General features: G+C 36.3%; 1 protein-coding gene across 1 annotated transcript; it reads left to right on the forward strand.

The window, feature by feature from the left end:
* Positions 1–1,333: 1,333 nt before the first annotated feature.
* On the forward strand, positions 1,334–14,031 carry LOC122872170 (ADP-ribosylation factor-binding protein GGA1-like). The gene is made up of 16 exons (XM_044188039.1): positions 1,334–1,569; positions 2,983–3,067; positions 3,599–3,674; positions 4,276–4,374; positions 5,890–6,013; positions 6,665–6,765; positions 6,846–6,926; positions 7,027–7,164; positions 8,225–8,438; positions 8,555–8,725; positions 8,819–8,886; positions 8,977–9,089; positions 9,954–10,093; positions 10,255–10,424; positions 11,623–11,733; positions 12,023–14,031. Exons 1-16 carry the CDS (start codon positions 1,512–1,514, stop codon positions 12,131–12,133), a joined length of 1,860 nt encoding a protein of 619 aa, XP_044043974.1. The 5' UTR covers positions 1,334–1,511; the 3' UTR covers positions 12,134–14,031.
* The last annotated feature ends 1,890 nt before the right edge of the window (positions 14,032–15,921 follow it).

Below are 15,921 nucleotides of genomic sequence, written 5' to 3' on the forward strand. Positions count from 1 at the left end.
TGCAGTGGTGAAGGATGTATTGAAATCCTTTACTTAAGTAGCAATACCAAACTGTAGAAATACTCCTTAAGTACCACTTAAAACAAAGTAAAAGTACTGAAGCATTATCAGCTAAATGTACTCAAAGTCTAAAAATGCAGCAGAATGGCCTCAGTGAGTTATATAATATTTAAATATTACTACTATTTCATTAACATGTAAGCAGTGGTGGAAAGTACCTACATACATTTACTCTCAACTGCTGTACTTAAGTACAATTTTGAGGTACTTGTACTTCACTTTCCATTTTCTGCTACTTTATACTTCTACTCCACCACATGTATTTGATACTTTAGTTACTGGTTACTTTGCAGATTCAGATTAATAATACAAAATATGATTAACAAATATGATGCATTATTTTAGGTTAAGATAAGATAATGGGGGACATTCCCAAGTTTAGCAGTGTATAAAGTAATAGAGGTGAAGAAGGTGCAGGACTTTAAGTACTTAGGGTCAACGGTGCAGAGCAATGGAGACTGGAAAAGAGGTGAAGAGGCGAGTGCAAGCAGGTTGGAACAGGTGGAGAAAAGTGTCAGGTGTGTTGTGTGATAAAAGAGTATCAGCAAGAATGAAATTCGGTGGTGAGACCAGCGATGTTGTACAGCTTAGAGACAGTGGCGCTGAAGAAAAGACAAGAGGCAGAGCTGGAGGTAGCAGAGCTTAAGATGCTGAGGTTCTCGGACAGGATCAGGAATGAGTACATCAGAGGGACAGCTCATGTTAGATGTTTCGGAGATAAAGTCAGAGAGGCCAGATTGAGGTGGTTTGGACATGTTCAGAGGAGAGACTGTGAATATATTGGTAGAAGGATGCTGAGGTTGGAGCTGCCAGGCAGGAGGTCTAGAAGAAGACCAAAGAGGAGATTTATGGATGTAGTGAGAGAGGACATGAAGTTAATTGGTGTGAGTGAAGAGGATGCCGAGGACAGGGTTAGATGGAGGCACATGATTCGCTGTGGCGACCCCTGAAAGGGAACAGCCGAAAGGAAAAGAAGCAGTGTATAAAGTAGTTAAACTTCCACTTTTACCAGCTGTAACATTAAAGTGATGTAAGCATTAATGCATCAGGGATTATAATCCAATATCATAATACACATTATTCTGAAATGGACCATTTTGCATAATTAGTTTTTTTTTTTTTTACTTTTGGTACTTTAAGTATATTTTGATGGTAATACTTTTGTACTTTTAAAGTAAAATTTTGAATTCATGACTTCTACTTTGACAAAGTGTTTAAATACTGTGGTATTGCTCCTTTTACATGACTAAAAGCTGTGAATACTTCCTCCACCCCTGAGTGGAGCGCTGATGTATTGAGTGAGGGGCGGAGGTGTGTGCATTGGCTGGTGTGTCAGGAGGGTGCCTGGGCGTGACTGTCACATGTCGCCACTGTGACAGGCGGCAGTTTGACACCTTCGCTTCACCCAGAAAGACGCACACAAATCAGCCTGTAAATATCTCTGGACCTGCATGAGACGGACGGCAATGGCGACCGGTGACAGCCAGGCAACTTTGGACTCATTGCTCAGTAAGTAAACGGGGAATATAGAAATGTTTGTTTGTTGTTTTAGCTGCTTGTGTTTGCTAACTTTTAGATCCGACATAACGCTAAATTAGCTAACGTTATCTCCTCATCCCGTGTCTGACATAACTGTCGCTGCTTTGTTTGCTAACGTCACATTAACGTTCGGCTCGTGGCATCAATTGGGCTTAATTACTGTAATAAGACGTTATATTTGCGAATAAATTCTGAATGCGTCGATTTATTTTAACTTTAAAAAAGTAAAGTTTGGCATTATGCAGAGAGTGTTAGTTGGAACAGGAAGTTGGTTAGACCGTGCGCGTGCCTGACGAGCGTGCGTTATGCTTTGTCTGCGCCCCCGCTGTGCGCGCGCACTGTGGCAGAGGATTTTTTATCATTTCTTCACTTGTTGGATTAAGTTTGCAGATATATTATGAGGAAAGTACCAATACCACGATAGAGAAATACACAGTGACACGTTAAAGACCTGCATTTAAAAATATACTGAAAAGTAAACAAGTATAAGCAGTAAAATGCACCTAAATATGAAAGCTAAAAGTATTGTGAATACTTGGCTTTTCAGCTGAGGAGTTAAAACTACAAGTGCTGCAGTAATTTGCTCTCTTGTGAAAGCCTCATCCAAAATTTTGGGTAGTTTCCTTCAGATGAGTTCAAGTTTCAAACTCCTAGGAAGTATGAAAGACATCATCATCCTCTTTGCTTTTTGTAAACTCTGTAGATAATGTCAAAATGCTTGTTTTCAAGGTGGCCCAATGAGTTTATCATGTTCAATGCATCATCTGAATATTCAAAGTAAATAGTTACTCCAATCAACAGATAAATGTAGTGGAGAAAAGTGTAAAGTCAGCCAAAATAGAAATACTTAAGTACCAGTAAAATAGCAGTGAAAGTATACTACTTTAGTGTTGAAGTGATGGGTTAATAATCAGTTAGTAGATTGGCAGAAAATTACAATTTAATAAATAATTTAAGTCATTATTTAAGCAAAACAGCAACAAAAAGTTTGGTCTGTGGACCATTGGTCGAACAAAACAAACAATTTGAAGAGGTCACCTTGGGATCTTGGAAATTACGATTGGAAAAAACAATTAACATTATTCGTAATTGTAAAAAACACTACTCATACACACGTACTGTAGTGTATGCTGTACTTGAATATGTTCAATAGCTACTCTCCACACCTTACAAGTATACTCTGTACAACATAGGCAGTGTTTCCCTATTTTTCTGTGTAGGTCTGTCTTTTATTTTCACTTCTTCATTAAATTGAAGATTTGTTTTGTAATTGTTTGCATATTTTTGCATGTATTTGATCTAACTGTGGCACGTTATAAAAATAGTTTTTGGACGTTTAACCGTTTTTTTTTTTTTGTTTTTTTTTTGGTGTACTTGTTCCAGTCCAGGCCACAGACCCAAACAATCAGGAGGACAGATGGGACTGCATCCAGCGCTTCTACCAGCTCGTCAACCAAGAGGCTGACGGGTAAGCTGAACACAGTCTGTGCACCTCATCAAAGGTTTCCCTTATTTTTACTTACATTACTGTATGTGCTCTCACACAACCCTGCGTGGATTTTCAGATCATCTTCAAGCTTTGAACCTGAGCTGAAGTTTTCAGGGGAGTCCAATTGCTTCTGCAATTGTGGCATTTGAGAAAGAGTTGCTTCACATCCATGTTGCGATCACAGCATCTCAGTTTCACCATTGTGCAAGAGTTAGGAGGAACTCTGCTTCACCTTTTCCCCTTTGGACCCTTTTCCTATTTTCAAAATTATTAAATTAAATTGTAAAATGTAATGTAAATTGTAAAGCCAGCATGGATGAGGGAAAAAAAATCTATTTTCTTTTGTTCCAACTTTTTTTAGGTTTTCATCCATTTCTTTTTACTTTACTCAAGCACGGTAATGTGTGCAGGCTATGTGAATACTTCTTTTAATGTTGGCGTAACATGTTCTTTGCTCCCGGTCTACTCAGGCATTTTAATGTGCCTTAAATCGTCATTTTCTGCTTTCAGCCCACAAGAAGCCATTCGTCTTCTTGCCCATAAAATCCAATCGCCACAGGAGAAAGAGGCTCTGCAGGCTCTTACTGTAAGTAATCAGGTTCTTCATCTCTACATATATAACACAGATGATACACAGTCTATTTATTATCTGTTTTCATTGTATTCATCTGTGAAGTTTAGAAGCAACAAGCAACTCATTTTGCCCTACTTTTTATCCTTTAACAAGTCAGCTGCAAGAAGAAGCAATATCTCCCTAGTATGGTATCTGTGTGGACATGCAGTATACACCTGTTTTTATTTAATGCCATTTCTCATGGGCATACTCAGCATTTATCACAGCATCCTTCAAAAGGTGCAGACCATTCATTGAAAAACAAATGTCTTTCTTTTAACCTTATGGGAGGACGGGAGGGATTGAATCTGCTGTGACACCACACAGTTTGCCGTCCATACTATTAAAGAGAGCTGCAGTGTTTCACTATAAAATGTAACTCAGTGAAACTTCTCGAGGTTCACATACCTCATGTCATGTAACATTTAAAGGTGGTTAACCACGAACATGCAGTGACAAATCTGCTCTCTCTCTCTTTTATGTTGTGTAAGACTAAAATACTTTTTTTCTTTCATTTTCATGTGTTGAAAAAGCATCTGTTGGTAATTATTTATTCTGATTTGGTGCTTTCCAGGTTCTCGAGGCATGTATGAACAACTGTGGAAAGAGGTTTCACAGCGAGGTTGCCAAGTTTCGCTTTCTCAATGAGCTCATCAAAGTCTTAACACCAAAGGTATTGCAAATCAAAGAGACAGAGGTGTCCTCAGTAGCTGGAAGCAAATTCAAAAATTCAGCAAATTTAGTCTTTTTTTTTTTCTTCTTTTATCCCATTTCATTGCTGTCATTATAAAATCTAAAATCAAAGGTAATGAATTGTGTGAGCCTGAGTATTTATCTGCCTTGAGTTAATTGGCCAAAAGGCAATGATAGCACACATATTCTTGTCTTACAAAATAGAAATCTCTCCTCTTTATCATTTGACTTTACTGGCAATGTTTCAGCTGAGTAGATTTCATCAGGCTAGATTTATCTAAATTATCATATTTTTGTGTGTTTTATACTTGAGACTTGTCTGTGTGTGTGTGTGTGTGTGTGTGTGCGTGTATTTGCTACATAGTGAAGACTGAAACACGTTTTTTTTACCTACAGAGTGAGGACATTTTTGGGAAGTGAGGACATTTTGGCCGGTCCTCACAAGTTCAAAGGGTTGTTTTAAGGTTAAGACTGGGTTTTAAGTTAGAATTAGGTGAGGGTAAGGGTTAAGGTTAGCCATTTAGTTGTGATGGTTAAGGTTAGGGTAAGCGAGTTATAAAGTGAGTCGCACAAGGCAGCAAAGTAAAATTGTAAAATTAAATATAAAATCTAATCAAATGGTGTTTCATTTTATAATAAAATAGATAAAAAGAAAGATAAAAGAAATAAGACAATTGGAATAAAATCAGAAAACTCAAATAAAATAAATAATAATAAAAAAGATAATCCCTCGGAAAAAAATATGTTTTAAGAAGTCATTGGGGAAAATACAAAACAAGTGTTAAAAAAAGAAGCAAGACGGCAACCATAAATGCAAAGCTAAAGCTCCAAACACCAATTTTAATCAATGACCCGTGAAAAAATCCTGCACGCTATCGATCGCTCCTACTCAGTATATTAACGTTTCAGACCTTCATCAGGTAAATTCATACAAATAAACAAATGAAAGTCAATGAGTTCTTCTGAATGTGAACCAAACCATACAGAACTCTTCCAGTTGAAAACCTTAACATTTACAAATAACCAAATAAACTACATATGTATCATATAAATACATGTACAGGGCCAAATCAAATAGATACAAATATAATAGAAAAATACAGATAAAACGATTAACCCAAAAGGTACACATCATACAATAGGAACATAAATTTCAATGGATGGATAAATATCCTACGATAGTAAATTACAAGAATTATTAGTTTTATATTTTTGAAAATAGTTATAGCTATAAGTATAGGTTAAAAACAAGACAAGTCAATAAAGAATCTGAATAATCCAAGTGTATACTCTAGAATCAAGATCAAACTAGATAGTTTGAATTTTACAAAGAAATACAACAGAAAACTTAATGAGATCAACATCATAGAATGTGGACAAGGAACTTATTTAAACCTGTTATAAACTCAGAGTTAAAGACTAATAAAAGATTGTTAAAGTTGCTTTCTGAGGAATGACACTGATGTGACTGACCTGGTTGATCTTCTCTGAGCAGTACTTTGGTGCGTGGACTCCGCAGAAAGTTAAAGACAGAGTGACGGAGGTCCTCTACGGCTGGACTCTTTGGCTTAAAGAAGAACCCAAGATTCAGGAAGCCTACTGCATGCTCAAGAAACAAGGTCTGGATGCAACATACACACAAAACACCAACAAAACTCTGAGACTAGCCTGATCAACACTTTAATTAAAACTGGGTATGCACATGATATGTTAGGAGTTTACAGATAGATAAGATAAGATAAGCCTTTATTGATCCCCAGAGGGGAAATTCAGGTCTTGCAGCAGCACAAGGACTTAAATACAGAGTACAGATAGTAAAATAAATAAATAATTACAAGTATATAAAACAAAAATAAGAATAGAAATAACAATAGAAACTATATTAAAGCAATTAAACTCAAAATTACAAGGCAAGCAGTACACATACAGTACCCACGACCAGTGATGTACTTAAACTAACAGTGCAGTAATATCGCAAGTGAAGTGACATGATGATGACATGATACCATAATATGATTAAGTAATGACACGTTTGTCTGTTTTGATATAGAAATATAATAGAAAATATAATATAGTATATAATGTAATACAACAGCATAACATATTAACATAATATAGTATAATATAGTATGAGAGATAATGTAGTAATATAGTACAGCAATATAGCATAGAATGTAAAAATATAGGTGTGATATAAATGAATTTGTTGCTTAGCATTATGTCCTTCTCTCAAGAATAAAACCATCTTCTGCTTCTTTCTGTTATTTTAGGTATTGTGAAGAAAGATCCCAAACTGCCAGACACAGTTATAATGGCGCCTCCACCACAAAGAACCACAGAATCTGTTTTTGACCAGGAGGACAAGGCCAAGGTGAGTGTTTGTGTTTAATAGGACATCTGCTAATGTAACATTAAGTTTCATTCTGCTAAAATGTGTTTCTGTATCATCAGCTATTAGCAAGATTATTGAAAAGTGCCCGTCCTGAAGACCTGGAAACTGCCAACAGACTCATTAAAAGTACCATCCAAGAGGTGAGGAGTGCTGTGGTGGTGATGGTCATATTTGCAATGCATGCATTTGTAAAAATTTGGTATTCATTTGTTTGTTTGTGTGTGTGTGTGTGTGTTTTAGGAGCAGGAGAAGGCAGAGAAAGTGTCAAAGCGTGAATCTACTCTGAAGGAGGTGGAGAGCAGCACCAAACAGCTCAGAAAACAACTGGACCAGCACACAATCACTGGAACCTTGTTACAGCCGAGTGATGACATGAAGGTATGCTGGACGTTATACAAACAATCACCCAGCTGACCGCAAAGCTAGATGGTTTTGGAGGCCAGTGGGGAAGGCATGTGATGGTTTTCCTTCTATCCCCCTCTACTGGCTAACTGCAAATTTCTTCTCTGTGAAAACATAAAATCAGTAAGCACTGATTTGCTGATTTTCAGGTCAAAAGGTGCAGTTAGGTCTTGCTTTACATTGAAACATAGTAAATGCTGTTGAAACAACAGTTATATGTAACCTACATATCTAAAGAACTTCCACTTTTCAGACAAATTTAGCTCGTATTTCACCAAATCAAGGCTTACTGGGATATCAGCAGTTTTTACAAGTTGTGTTAGATGCAGAGGCCAATTTGCTTTTTCCTTTATACCTTATACCTTCATAACGATTTTTGAAATAGTTGTGCCTTTATGAAGATGTTTGCATTCATTTCAGGAAGGATTGCACATCCTGTGTTCTTCGCAGTGAATACATTCAGCCTGTGGCTAGTTTTTATTATTCCCATTAACAATAATACTATGGTTTTAAGGACTAATGAAGCTTAGGTTTTGTTCAGGCAGAGCACTGAAGTCACGCTCATGTCAGCTGTCTCATTCATGCTCACTATCGTTGGCTGATTGATGCATCATAGTAACTAGGAACATTCAATGTTCACATTCAAACACCTTGATGAATAAATACCATTCCAAAGTCTGGTAGTTTTCATCAGAGTTTCAACACACGTTATCCACATTATCATCTACCGTATGTGAATCTGGTGTAACACAACTTATCACTTATCTTTTAGTACAACTGATAAATGCTGTTCTCTCTCTTGTGTGAAGAGTTCATTAGAGAGAGCGAGAGAGAGATTCGTATTTTTAGTGAATGCTGTCTAATTCATATCCATTTTTTAACAAACGTTAACAAAACCAGATTGCCCAACAAGATGCAAATATTTTCTCTGAGCAATGCATGTTTCCCACCAATATCCCCTCACTGCAGAGGAGTGTGTGTGTGTGTGTGTGTGTGGGGAAGTGTAAGATTTGATCCTTCCCTCTGCCCACTGCAGACCCTGTTCGAGCGCTGTGATCGGCTGAGGCCCAGCTTGTTCCGCCTGGCCAGCGACACGATGGACGATGACGCAGGTCTGGCACAGATCCTGGCGGCCAACGACGAGTTAACACTTGTAGTAAATGCCTACAAAGAGAAAGTGGGGAGGAGAGAGTGTAACGGTGGAAGAGAAAGAAGTAAAAGTGAGGAAGAAATGGAGGGTAAAAATAATGGTAGGCCTCATTTTGTACACCTTTTTTCCCCCCTGTTAGTAGTCTCTGTGGAAAACACCTTGACCTTGTGTTTGGCTCTGCTTGTTTTTTGAACCTGTTTCTTCTTTTTCCTCCAGCTCCAAGGAGTCCCAGAGAGATTAAAAGTTACCACCTCATCGACCTGTCAGCACTGGACTCTCCACAGACACACAGAAAAGCTGATTCACCACTGTCCTCTTCACCCATGTTTTCCTCTCTTCTGGAAAGTACCTTCCACTCAGTGGCTGACCAGGACTTTAATGGATTAGGTAGGCCTGCATTTGTTCATATTTCTAGTATGTTCTCTCTGACAGTGATGAATATGTTTCATAATGTAATGATGTGGCGTCCTGTAATTACAGAGTTAGATAATCTGGTCCCAAAACAGACTCAGGAGACTTCAAGGTCGTATTATGAAGAACTGTTGCAGGTGAGTCTTGGATGTACAGTTTAAGATGAAGGTTTAAGGGGGATTTTATTTGGAAGAAGAGTGTTTAACACAGTTTATTTTTTCTGACAGCTTAATGGAGACATTCAGATGAAGAATGCTGAGCAGAATGGAGGGAGAGGCCTGTTGTTGAGAGCCCGTGGATGTGGGGGGAACGGTGCTACATCAAATGGGACTAACATTTGGTAAGGATGGAGAAAAGAAAGGAGCAGACCCCTACATTCTACATGACATTAGGTAGATCAAAAACCATTGTAGACTGCTTTGGATGTAGCATATAGATATTTAGAAATAGCATAAGACCAGTTTAAAAAATGTTTTCCTATGCAAAGTTTAATCTATAGAATGTGCCAGTGAATCATTAACATTTCTAATGATTTTGTAAGAAGGATTTTTTTAAGAGGAAGGTAGATAGTGATCATACTGTGGGTGTAAATGCTTATTAGTTAGTTCAGAGCTGAAAACTCTGCTTAACATTAATACATGTGAAAGTAGTCTGCCAGAATTGATGATGATGATGATAATAATAATAATAATAATAATAATAATAATATCAGACTGCCGATGTGTGTTGGCGAATATGCAAAAAGTAATTGCAGAGCATTAAACCGTAACAAAGAATGTTTATTGGCAGCTTTTATCCGTATATTTGACTCACATTTTTCTCAATGCAGGTCTCATATAGTTTTCAGTGTTTTTATTTAAAATAATTTAATTTTCAATTATGTTTACTGTTCAAAATCTAGTGTTATCTTTACATGGACTGCCATCTTGGATAATAAAGTTAATTGTTCACATAATTTTTGTTTGTGTTGTGTGTTTGTGTAAACAAAAAGGACACATTTGTTTTACTTATTTTGTTATTCTCAAGTTCTGGTTTCTGCCTCAAGAATCCATCATCAGTCAGGCTCTAGTCCAGGATGTGTTATTGCATTAAGGGAACATGCAAAGATATACAATACATTCTGTTATTACTGTATGGAGATGTTCTCTGGCACCATTCAGTACCCTTATTATTAGTAAAATCACTATGCCTTTTCTTCTGCCAGGTCACTTCCTCACAATCAGCAGTTTCCAGGGTCCGGATCACTCAACGAAGTGTTGGGATCTCCAGAGAAATTGCAGGAGAGCTTGTGTCCCCCACAAGTCCTGAAAAACATCTTTGTTCCAATGGAGACCATCAAATCCAGTATGTTCCTGAAACTACAGTTTATATGGAGAAACAGCTGTGTTAACTTTGTGTATCATAGTGCTATTTTACTACTAATGATTTATTGACAACTATTCCACTGTTATGTGTTTATTGCCCTCCAGATCCTGTCTAAATGTCTTTTTCTTGTTTGTTTGTAGGTAATCTTGAGCCAATCACTTTATATGATCAGGGCGGTATCCATGTCTCCCTCCATTTTGCCAAAGACTCTCCACCGGGTCATCCAGGTGTTGCTGTGGTCGTCATCTCCACAGTGAACACATCTGCCTTTGACGTGAAAGACTTCCTGTTTCAAGCTGCTGTCCCAAAGGTAATAAACTCCAAACATGTATTCAGAATCTGTTATCAAAATAACATATAGAATGAGTTTTTGTTTTTTAACAAAGTGGGGGTGAGTGTCGTCTGTACCAGACAGTGGTAGAGATTTAACCTAGTGAAATTTTTAAAAGTTGGATGGGATCTCAAACTCACTGCACTGTCTGATGTATGACTGACATTTTTTTCGTTTAAGTCATTGAACAACCAAAAAAGTAAAACATTCTCTGGTTCTCAAATGTGAGAATGTGCAGCTTTTCCACGTTTTATATCATTGTGAATTAAATACGTTTTAGGTTTTGAACTGTTTGTTGGACAAAACAAGCAATTTAAAGATTTTAACAACCTGAGAACCTTGTGGTAGGTCAAGTCAATTTTATTTATACAGCCCAATATCGCAAATCACACATTTGCCTCCAAGGGACTTTACAATCTACAGAGCATACTACACCCTCTGTCCTTAGACCCTTCGGTTCAGATAAGGAAAAAATCTCCCCAAAAAAACTTTTTAATGGGAAAAAAATGGATGAAACCTCAGGAAGAGCAACAGAGGAGGGATCCCTCTCCCAGGATGGACAGACATGCAATAGATGTCGTATGTACAGAATAGACCAACATATTAAAATTACAGTATGGCCAATCAGGATGACAAAATTGTAGATAGGCTGTAAACGTATATGAAGAATATAGGTATTTTTAGTACTTTTTGACATCCTCTAGATTAAACAACAGATGAATTGGAAAAATAATCAACCATGCAAATAATTTGTCTATTGTGGTCTTATTGTCGCTTGAATTTAGTCTCTTGTACGTTCTTTCAATTGGAAAATAATCCATGATGATATCAGTTTTCACATTTAAGTACCTTATTTGACCTTTGGCCCGCCGGTAGTGTCTCAGTTATAAAGCTGCCCAGTGCTGATGTGTCGATGCTCCTTTATACAGATTGTGTGTTTTAAGTTAATCGTGTTACTGGCGCCCCCTCCTGGAACCAGACATCCACTTCAGATTTGTCAGACTCCCTCTATTAATATATATATATTTTTTAACACTTTTCTTTGTTTTTTGATGTTTTATGCACATTCCCCCCCTCCCCCGGTCTGTTCCAGCATTCAGCAATTGGAGCTGTAATGACCTGTTTTTCATTAATGAGTTGAATATCCAGTTAATTGTCAGTCTTAAACCTCCTGCAGACCATGTTAGTGAAACTTCAGCCTGCCTCAGGGACACACCTACCTCCTTACAACCCTCTTCTGTCTCCGCCTGCCATCTCCCAAATCCTCCTATTGGCTAATCCTCAGAAGGTGAGTTTGGGGAGAGCTGTTGATTTACATGATCATGAAACATTTACATGTTAGTGACTGGTATAACGCCCTACTTCACTGACACTTATAATACATAAAACAAAAGAACTTAAGTACTTGTATATAAGAATAATTACTTACACACAGTGTGTTTGTTTTTATAATTATGATTTTATTTACATTTATTGTGGTGCCGTGTTGTTTTACTCCGCAGTTGACTTAGTATACACTTTCTCCTTTTGTCTCATTTGTCCCTTAAGAATCTGACATTTTTCCTTCTTTCCTGTAGCGAAAGGTGCGTCTACGCTACAAGTTGACTCTGACACATGGAGACCAACAGCTGAGCGAGACCGCAGAGATTCACAACTTTCCTGACTGGACCTCTTTGATTGGCTACTAAAAACCTCTTTAGACTCGGATTTAAAAAAAAAACAAACAAACAAAAACTCTGGACCTGGTCTGCACGGGACCTGAAATCTCGATTTTGAAGTTTTAAAGTGAATCCAGAAAGAAAAACTCAACAACACAAGGTGCCTGCAGTCGATCCTCATGAGGTAAACAAACACCACAACAATCAAATATTCAAGTCAAGTCTATCCTTTCTGCATTTTATAACATAGTAACATGATGCAATAATGATTCAATAATCATTTAAGATTTATATTACTCTAAAAAGGTGAGTAAACTCTATTTCACATAAAAATGTTAACAGTTCAGGTGGGTTCGGTACATCCCTGATTGAACCTGATTCAGATGTTCTGCTGTTGTCTTATGACCGCTGCCTCCTGCCTGTTGTTAAACTGCAGTTTGATAAGACAGTTTGTTTACTGTAACCATGTGTAGTATGCTGACATGTAGCTTGTTACATGACTGAATATGAAATTTGGTATTTATTTGCTTTTGTGCATTTGTGACATTCAAAATTCCCAAAGTGCCTTAAGATGGAAGATGTTTGTGCTTTTAATATGTATTTATTTTAAGAATGAGGTTCCCTTAAGGAATGTATGTATGCGTGAGAAACCTTTTTGAAGGATTTGTATTTGTGTGTATTTTGCTGTGCTTTTTTTTTTAGGTTGTAAAATTGCTGATAAATGTAATGGTACCATTACTCTGATGTCACATTTTATACAAGTTGGTGGCCTGACAGCTCTAAGCACTGCAACTTAAAACACAAGCAAATGAAAGAAAGATCTTCACCACTATGGCAAAAACATAGGCAGCATTAAAAAAAAAAAAGGGAAACAAATGTAAATATATATATATTATAAGCACAAGCAAATTTAAAAAACACTTTTTCAAATTTGACAACACATGTGGCCTAAAAGAAATGCGCTGCAGATACAGAAAACACAAGCAAATACAGAAATGCTACGACTTCCAACACAACAGAAATTTACACAGGACAGTAAAAACTGATGAATTACATCGACTGCTCAATAATGATGTTCAAAAACTAGCAAAGAATGTTTATTTTAGTTTTAACAACAGATACCCACTTCACCTATTTGTTGCCTTTTACTAATTAGTACTATGTTCATCAGTGTTTACTGGTTGCATTATATTCAGTTTGCAATATAACTGCCTGCATGTTATCATGTAGTGGGAGGAAGTGGGGGCTCTTATTGTGAAAAAACAGGAAGTTTTGTTGTTGTGAACATGGCAGTCGCCAATAAAGTAGTTGTTGGATAACTTCAAAAGGTTCTCTTCCTGTCGAATAACATTGGTATTTTCACACTTCCTCCCCAATACATGAGAACATGTAAACCCTTACACAGGAAGTTATTTGGCTAACTGAATATAATGCAACCAGTATTAAAATATTATTATATTATATAAGCATATTAACATTTAATACCCCCCAGAAACTTCTGTTGTTTGTGACTTTCTAATTTGCTTGTTTTATTTTTTTCAGTCATGAAGATAATTTATTAAGTTGCTTGTGTTTTCATCAAGTTTCAGTGTGTTGAGCTCTCTCAGCCACCGTAGATTTGAGACTGTTGTTAACTCGATCTAAGTTACTGTTAATTTCACGACCAGATCAGTGTTTTCTCATGAGTTGTTTTATACTATGAAAATTATTAATATGAGCCCAGCGCAACAAATCCAGTGCTTAATCATTTCTAAGTGTCAGCTTTAAACAAGTTCAAAACAGGCTGCACTTTGTCAGAAGATTTCAAAGCCACTTGACTTAAAGCCAATTTGAATGTTTTATTTGAATGCTTGTCTGCCTATTGTCTGTCAGTCCAACAGTGTGTTGCTCTGTCAAATGTCATCAATAAATACAAATGCAATCTGTAACAAAGTGCACAACAAAAGCTTAAATTCTGTCTCACCACATCATCCTAATCCAGAAACAAAAAGAGGCTTTTATGATAATACAGTCACCCTTAAGTCTCATTATAGTTCAATCTGAAGTGACCCAGTTTCAGCCCTTCAGATGCCACAAAGACTCTCGAGATCTTTACATTTTCTATATACATATTTATTTAATATATTTTTTGTTAGATGCTGACATTCAGAGCAATTTGCTGACAATGTTGGGACAGACTGAAACTAACTATTGTTTTTGTTATCGATTGATTTTCTCCGTTAACTGATTAACAATGTGATCCATAAAATGTCAGAAAATAGTGAAAAATGCCCATCAATTCAACAATCAACAATTTCCTAAAGCACCAAGATGACTTATTTAAACTGCTTGTTTAATCAGTCCAACAGTGCAAAACTCAAATATATTCAGTGTACAATCATAGAAGACAAAGAAAAACAGCAAATATTCACATGAACTGGAATTTTTACTTAAAAATTACGTAGAAGATTAATTATCACAGTTGTTACCAATTGATTTTCTGTCGCTTGACTAATCAGTCAATAGACTAATCATTTCAGCTCTGAAGAAAACAGCATCAAGTGAGGACACATTTGGTAACAATTAAATCACCAACAGAGATCAGCTGACTGTAAGTGAAAGAGATGCTGCAGGGAGTAAAACGCTTCAGCTAATGTTGTAGTCGACCCACAGATTTCTATTTAAAAAGTAGATGAAGGTTAGTCGCATGTCCCTGACTGTAGAAAATGTAGGACAAAGAGTGAAGCACTACAGAAGTATTTATAGCAGCAAAATGTTCAGTAAAACTTTATTTTAGGGCTGCAATTTACAGTTATTTTCATTATCGACTAATCTGCAGATTATTTTCTTGATTAATCATTGAATCTACAAAAAAAGTTGGAAAATAGATAAAAAATGCCATCACAGTTCCCAAAAGACCAAGATGATGTCATGAAACTGTTTTGTCTAAAACTTAAACAAATTGAGTTTACTATCAGATAAGCTGAAGAAAAGCAGCAATTCCTCACATTTGAGTCGCTGGAACCTGAGAATAATTGACATTTTTGCTTAACAAATTGATTATTTGATAATCAAAATAATTACTTTTCTGTCAATCTAGTAATTGTTTCAGGCCTACTTTATTTTATGGGTTTGTAATTTCCTGATAATTTCTTGGATTTCCTGGAGAGAACTATGTAATTTGGTAATTACCAGAGAAAATGTTATTAAATATTAATTTATTACTTTTAACTTTATTCTTAATACATGTTAAATTGTGTTTTCTTGTAGACAAATTTACATTTTTGCATGTTGAGTTGAACTGCCGTGTACAGAAAGAGGTTACAGTAGCAATTTATTGCAAGTGTACCAATTAAACCCTGTCTCTATTTTCCCCATATTTTTGTATGAAATGACTGAATGAGAAGTGCTGCAACTAATGATTTTAATTGACTGATAAGTCCATTCATAGTTAAGTCTATACAATACCTGTCCCAGACTGTTTCCAAATTGTTTTTGTTATTATATATTTAATTCAAAGATATTTAATTTACAATGATATAAGACAAAAACACAGAGAGGAAAACTGAAAATTCTCATATTTGAGAAGCTGGAAGCATCAAATGTTTGATATTTTTGCTTGATAATTGACTAACCGATTATCAAAATTGTTGCCAATTACTTTTCTGTCGTTTGATTAATAAACTAATTATGACAGCTCTTCTTTTCAAACCACCTAGGAAATTACGACCCATAAAATAAAGCGTTACCAAAAGTACTACTTACTGTATCGTGGTGGATAAATCCAGTATTATTCAAGGTAGGAAGAGACCTGCAATTAAAAACACCTAATCATCAAC

This window comes from Siniperca chuatsi, linkage group LG3 (assembly GCF_020085105.1).
Source record: "Siniperca chuatsi isolate FFG_IHB_CAS linkage group LG3, ASM2008510v1, whole genome shotgun sequence".
Taxonomy (NCBI): domain Eukaryota; kingdom Metazoa; phylum Chordata; class Actinopteri; order Centrarchiformes; family Sinipercidae; genus Siniperca; species Siniperca chuatsi.

Coding starts and splice junctions, on each gene's coding strand:
- LOC122872170 (XM_044188039.1), top strand. CDS start 1,512: ATGAGACGGACGGCAATGGCGACCGGTGACAGCCAGGCAACTTTGGAC. Junction 1,570..2,982: donor AACTTTGGACTCATTGCTCA/GTAAGTAAACGG, acceptor TACTTGTTCCAG/TCCAGGCCACAGACCCAAAC. Junction 6,927..7,026: donor TTAAAAGTACCATCCAAGAG/GTGAGGAGTGCT, acceptor TGTGTGTTTTAG/GAGCAGGAGAAGGCAGAGAA.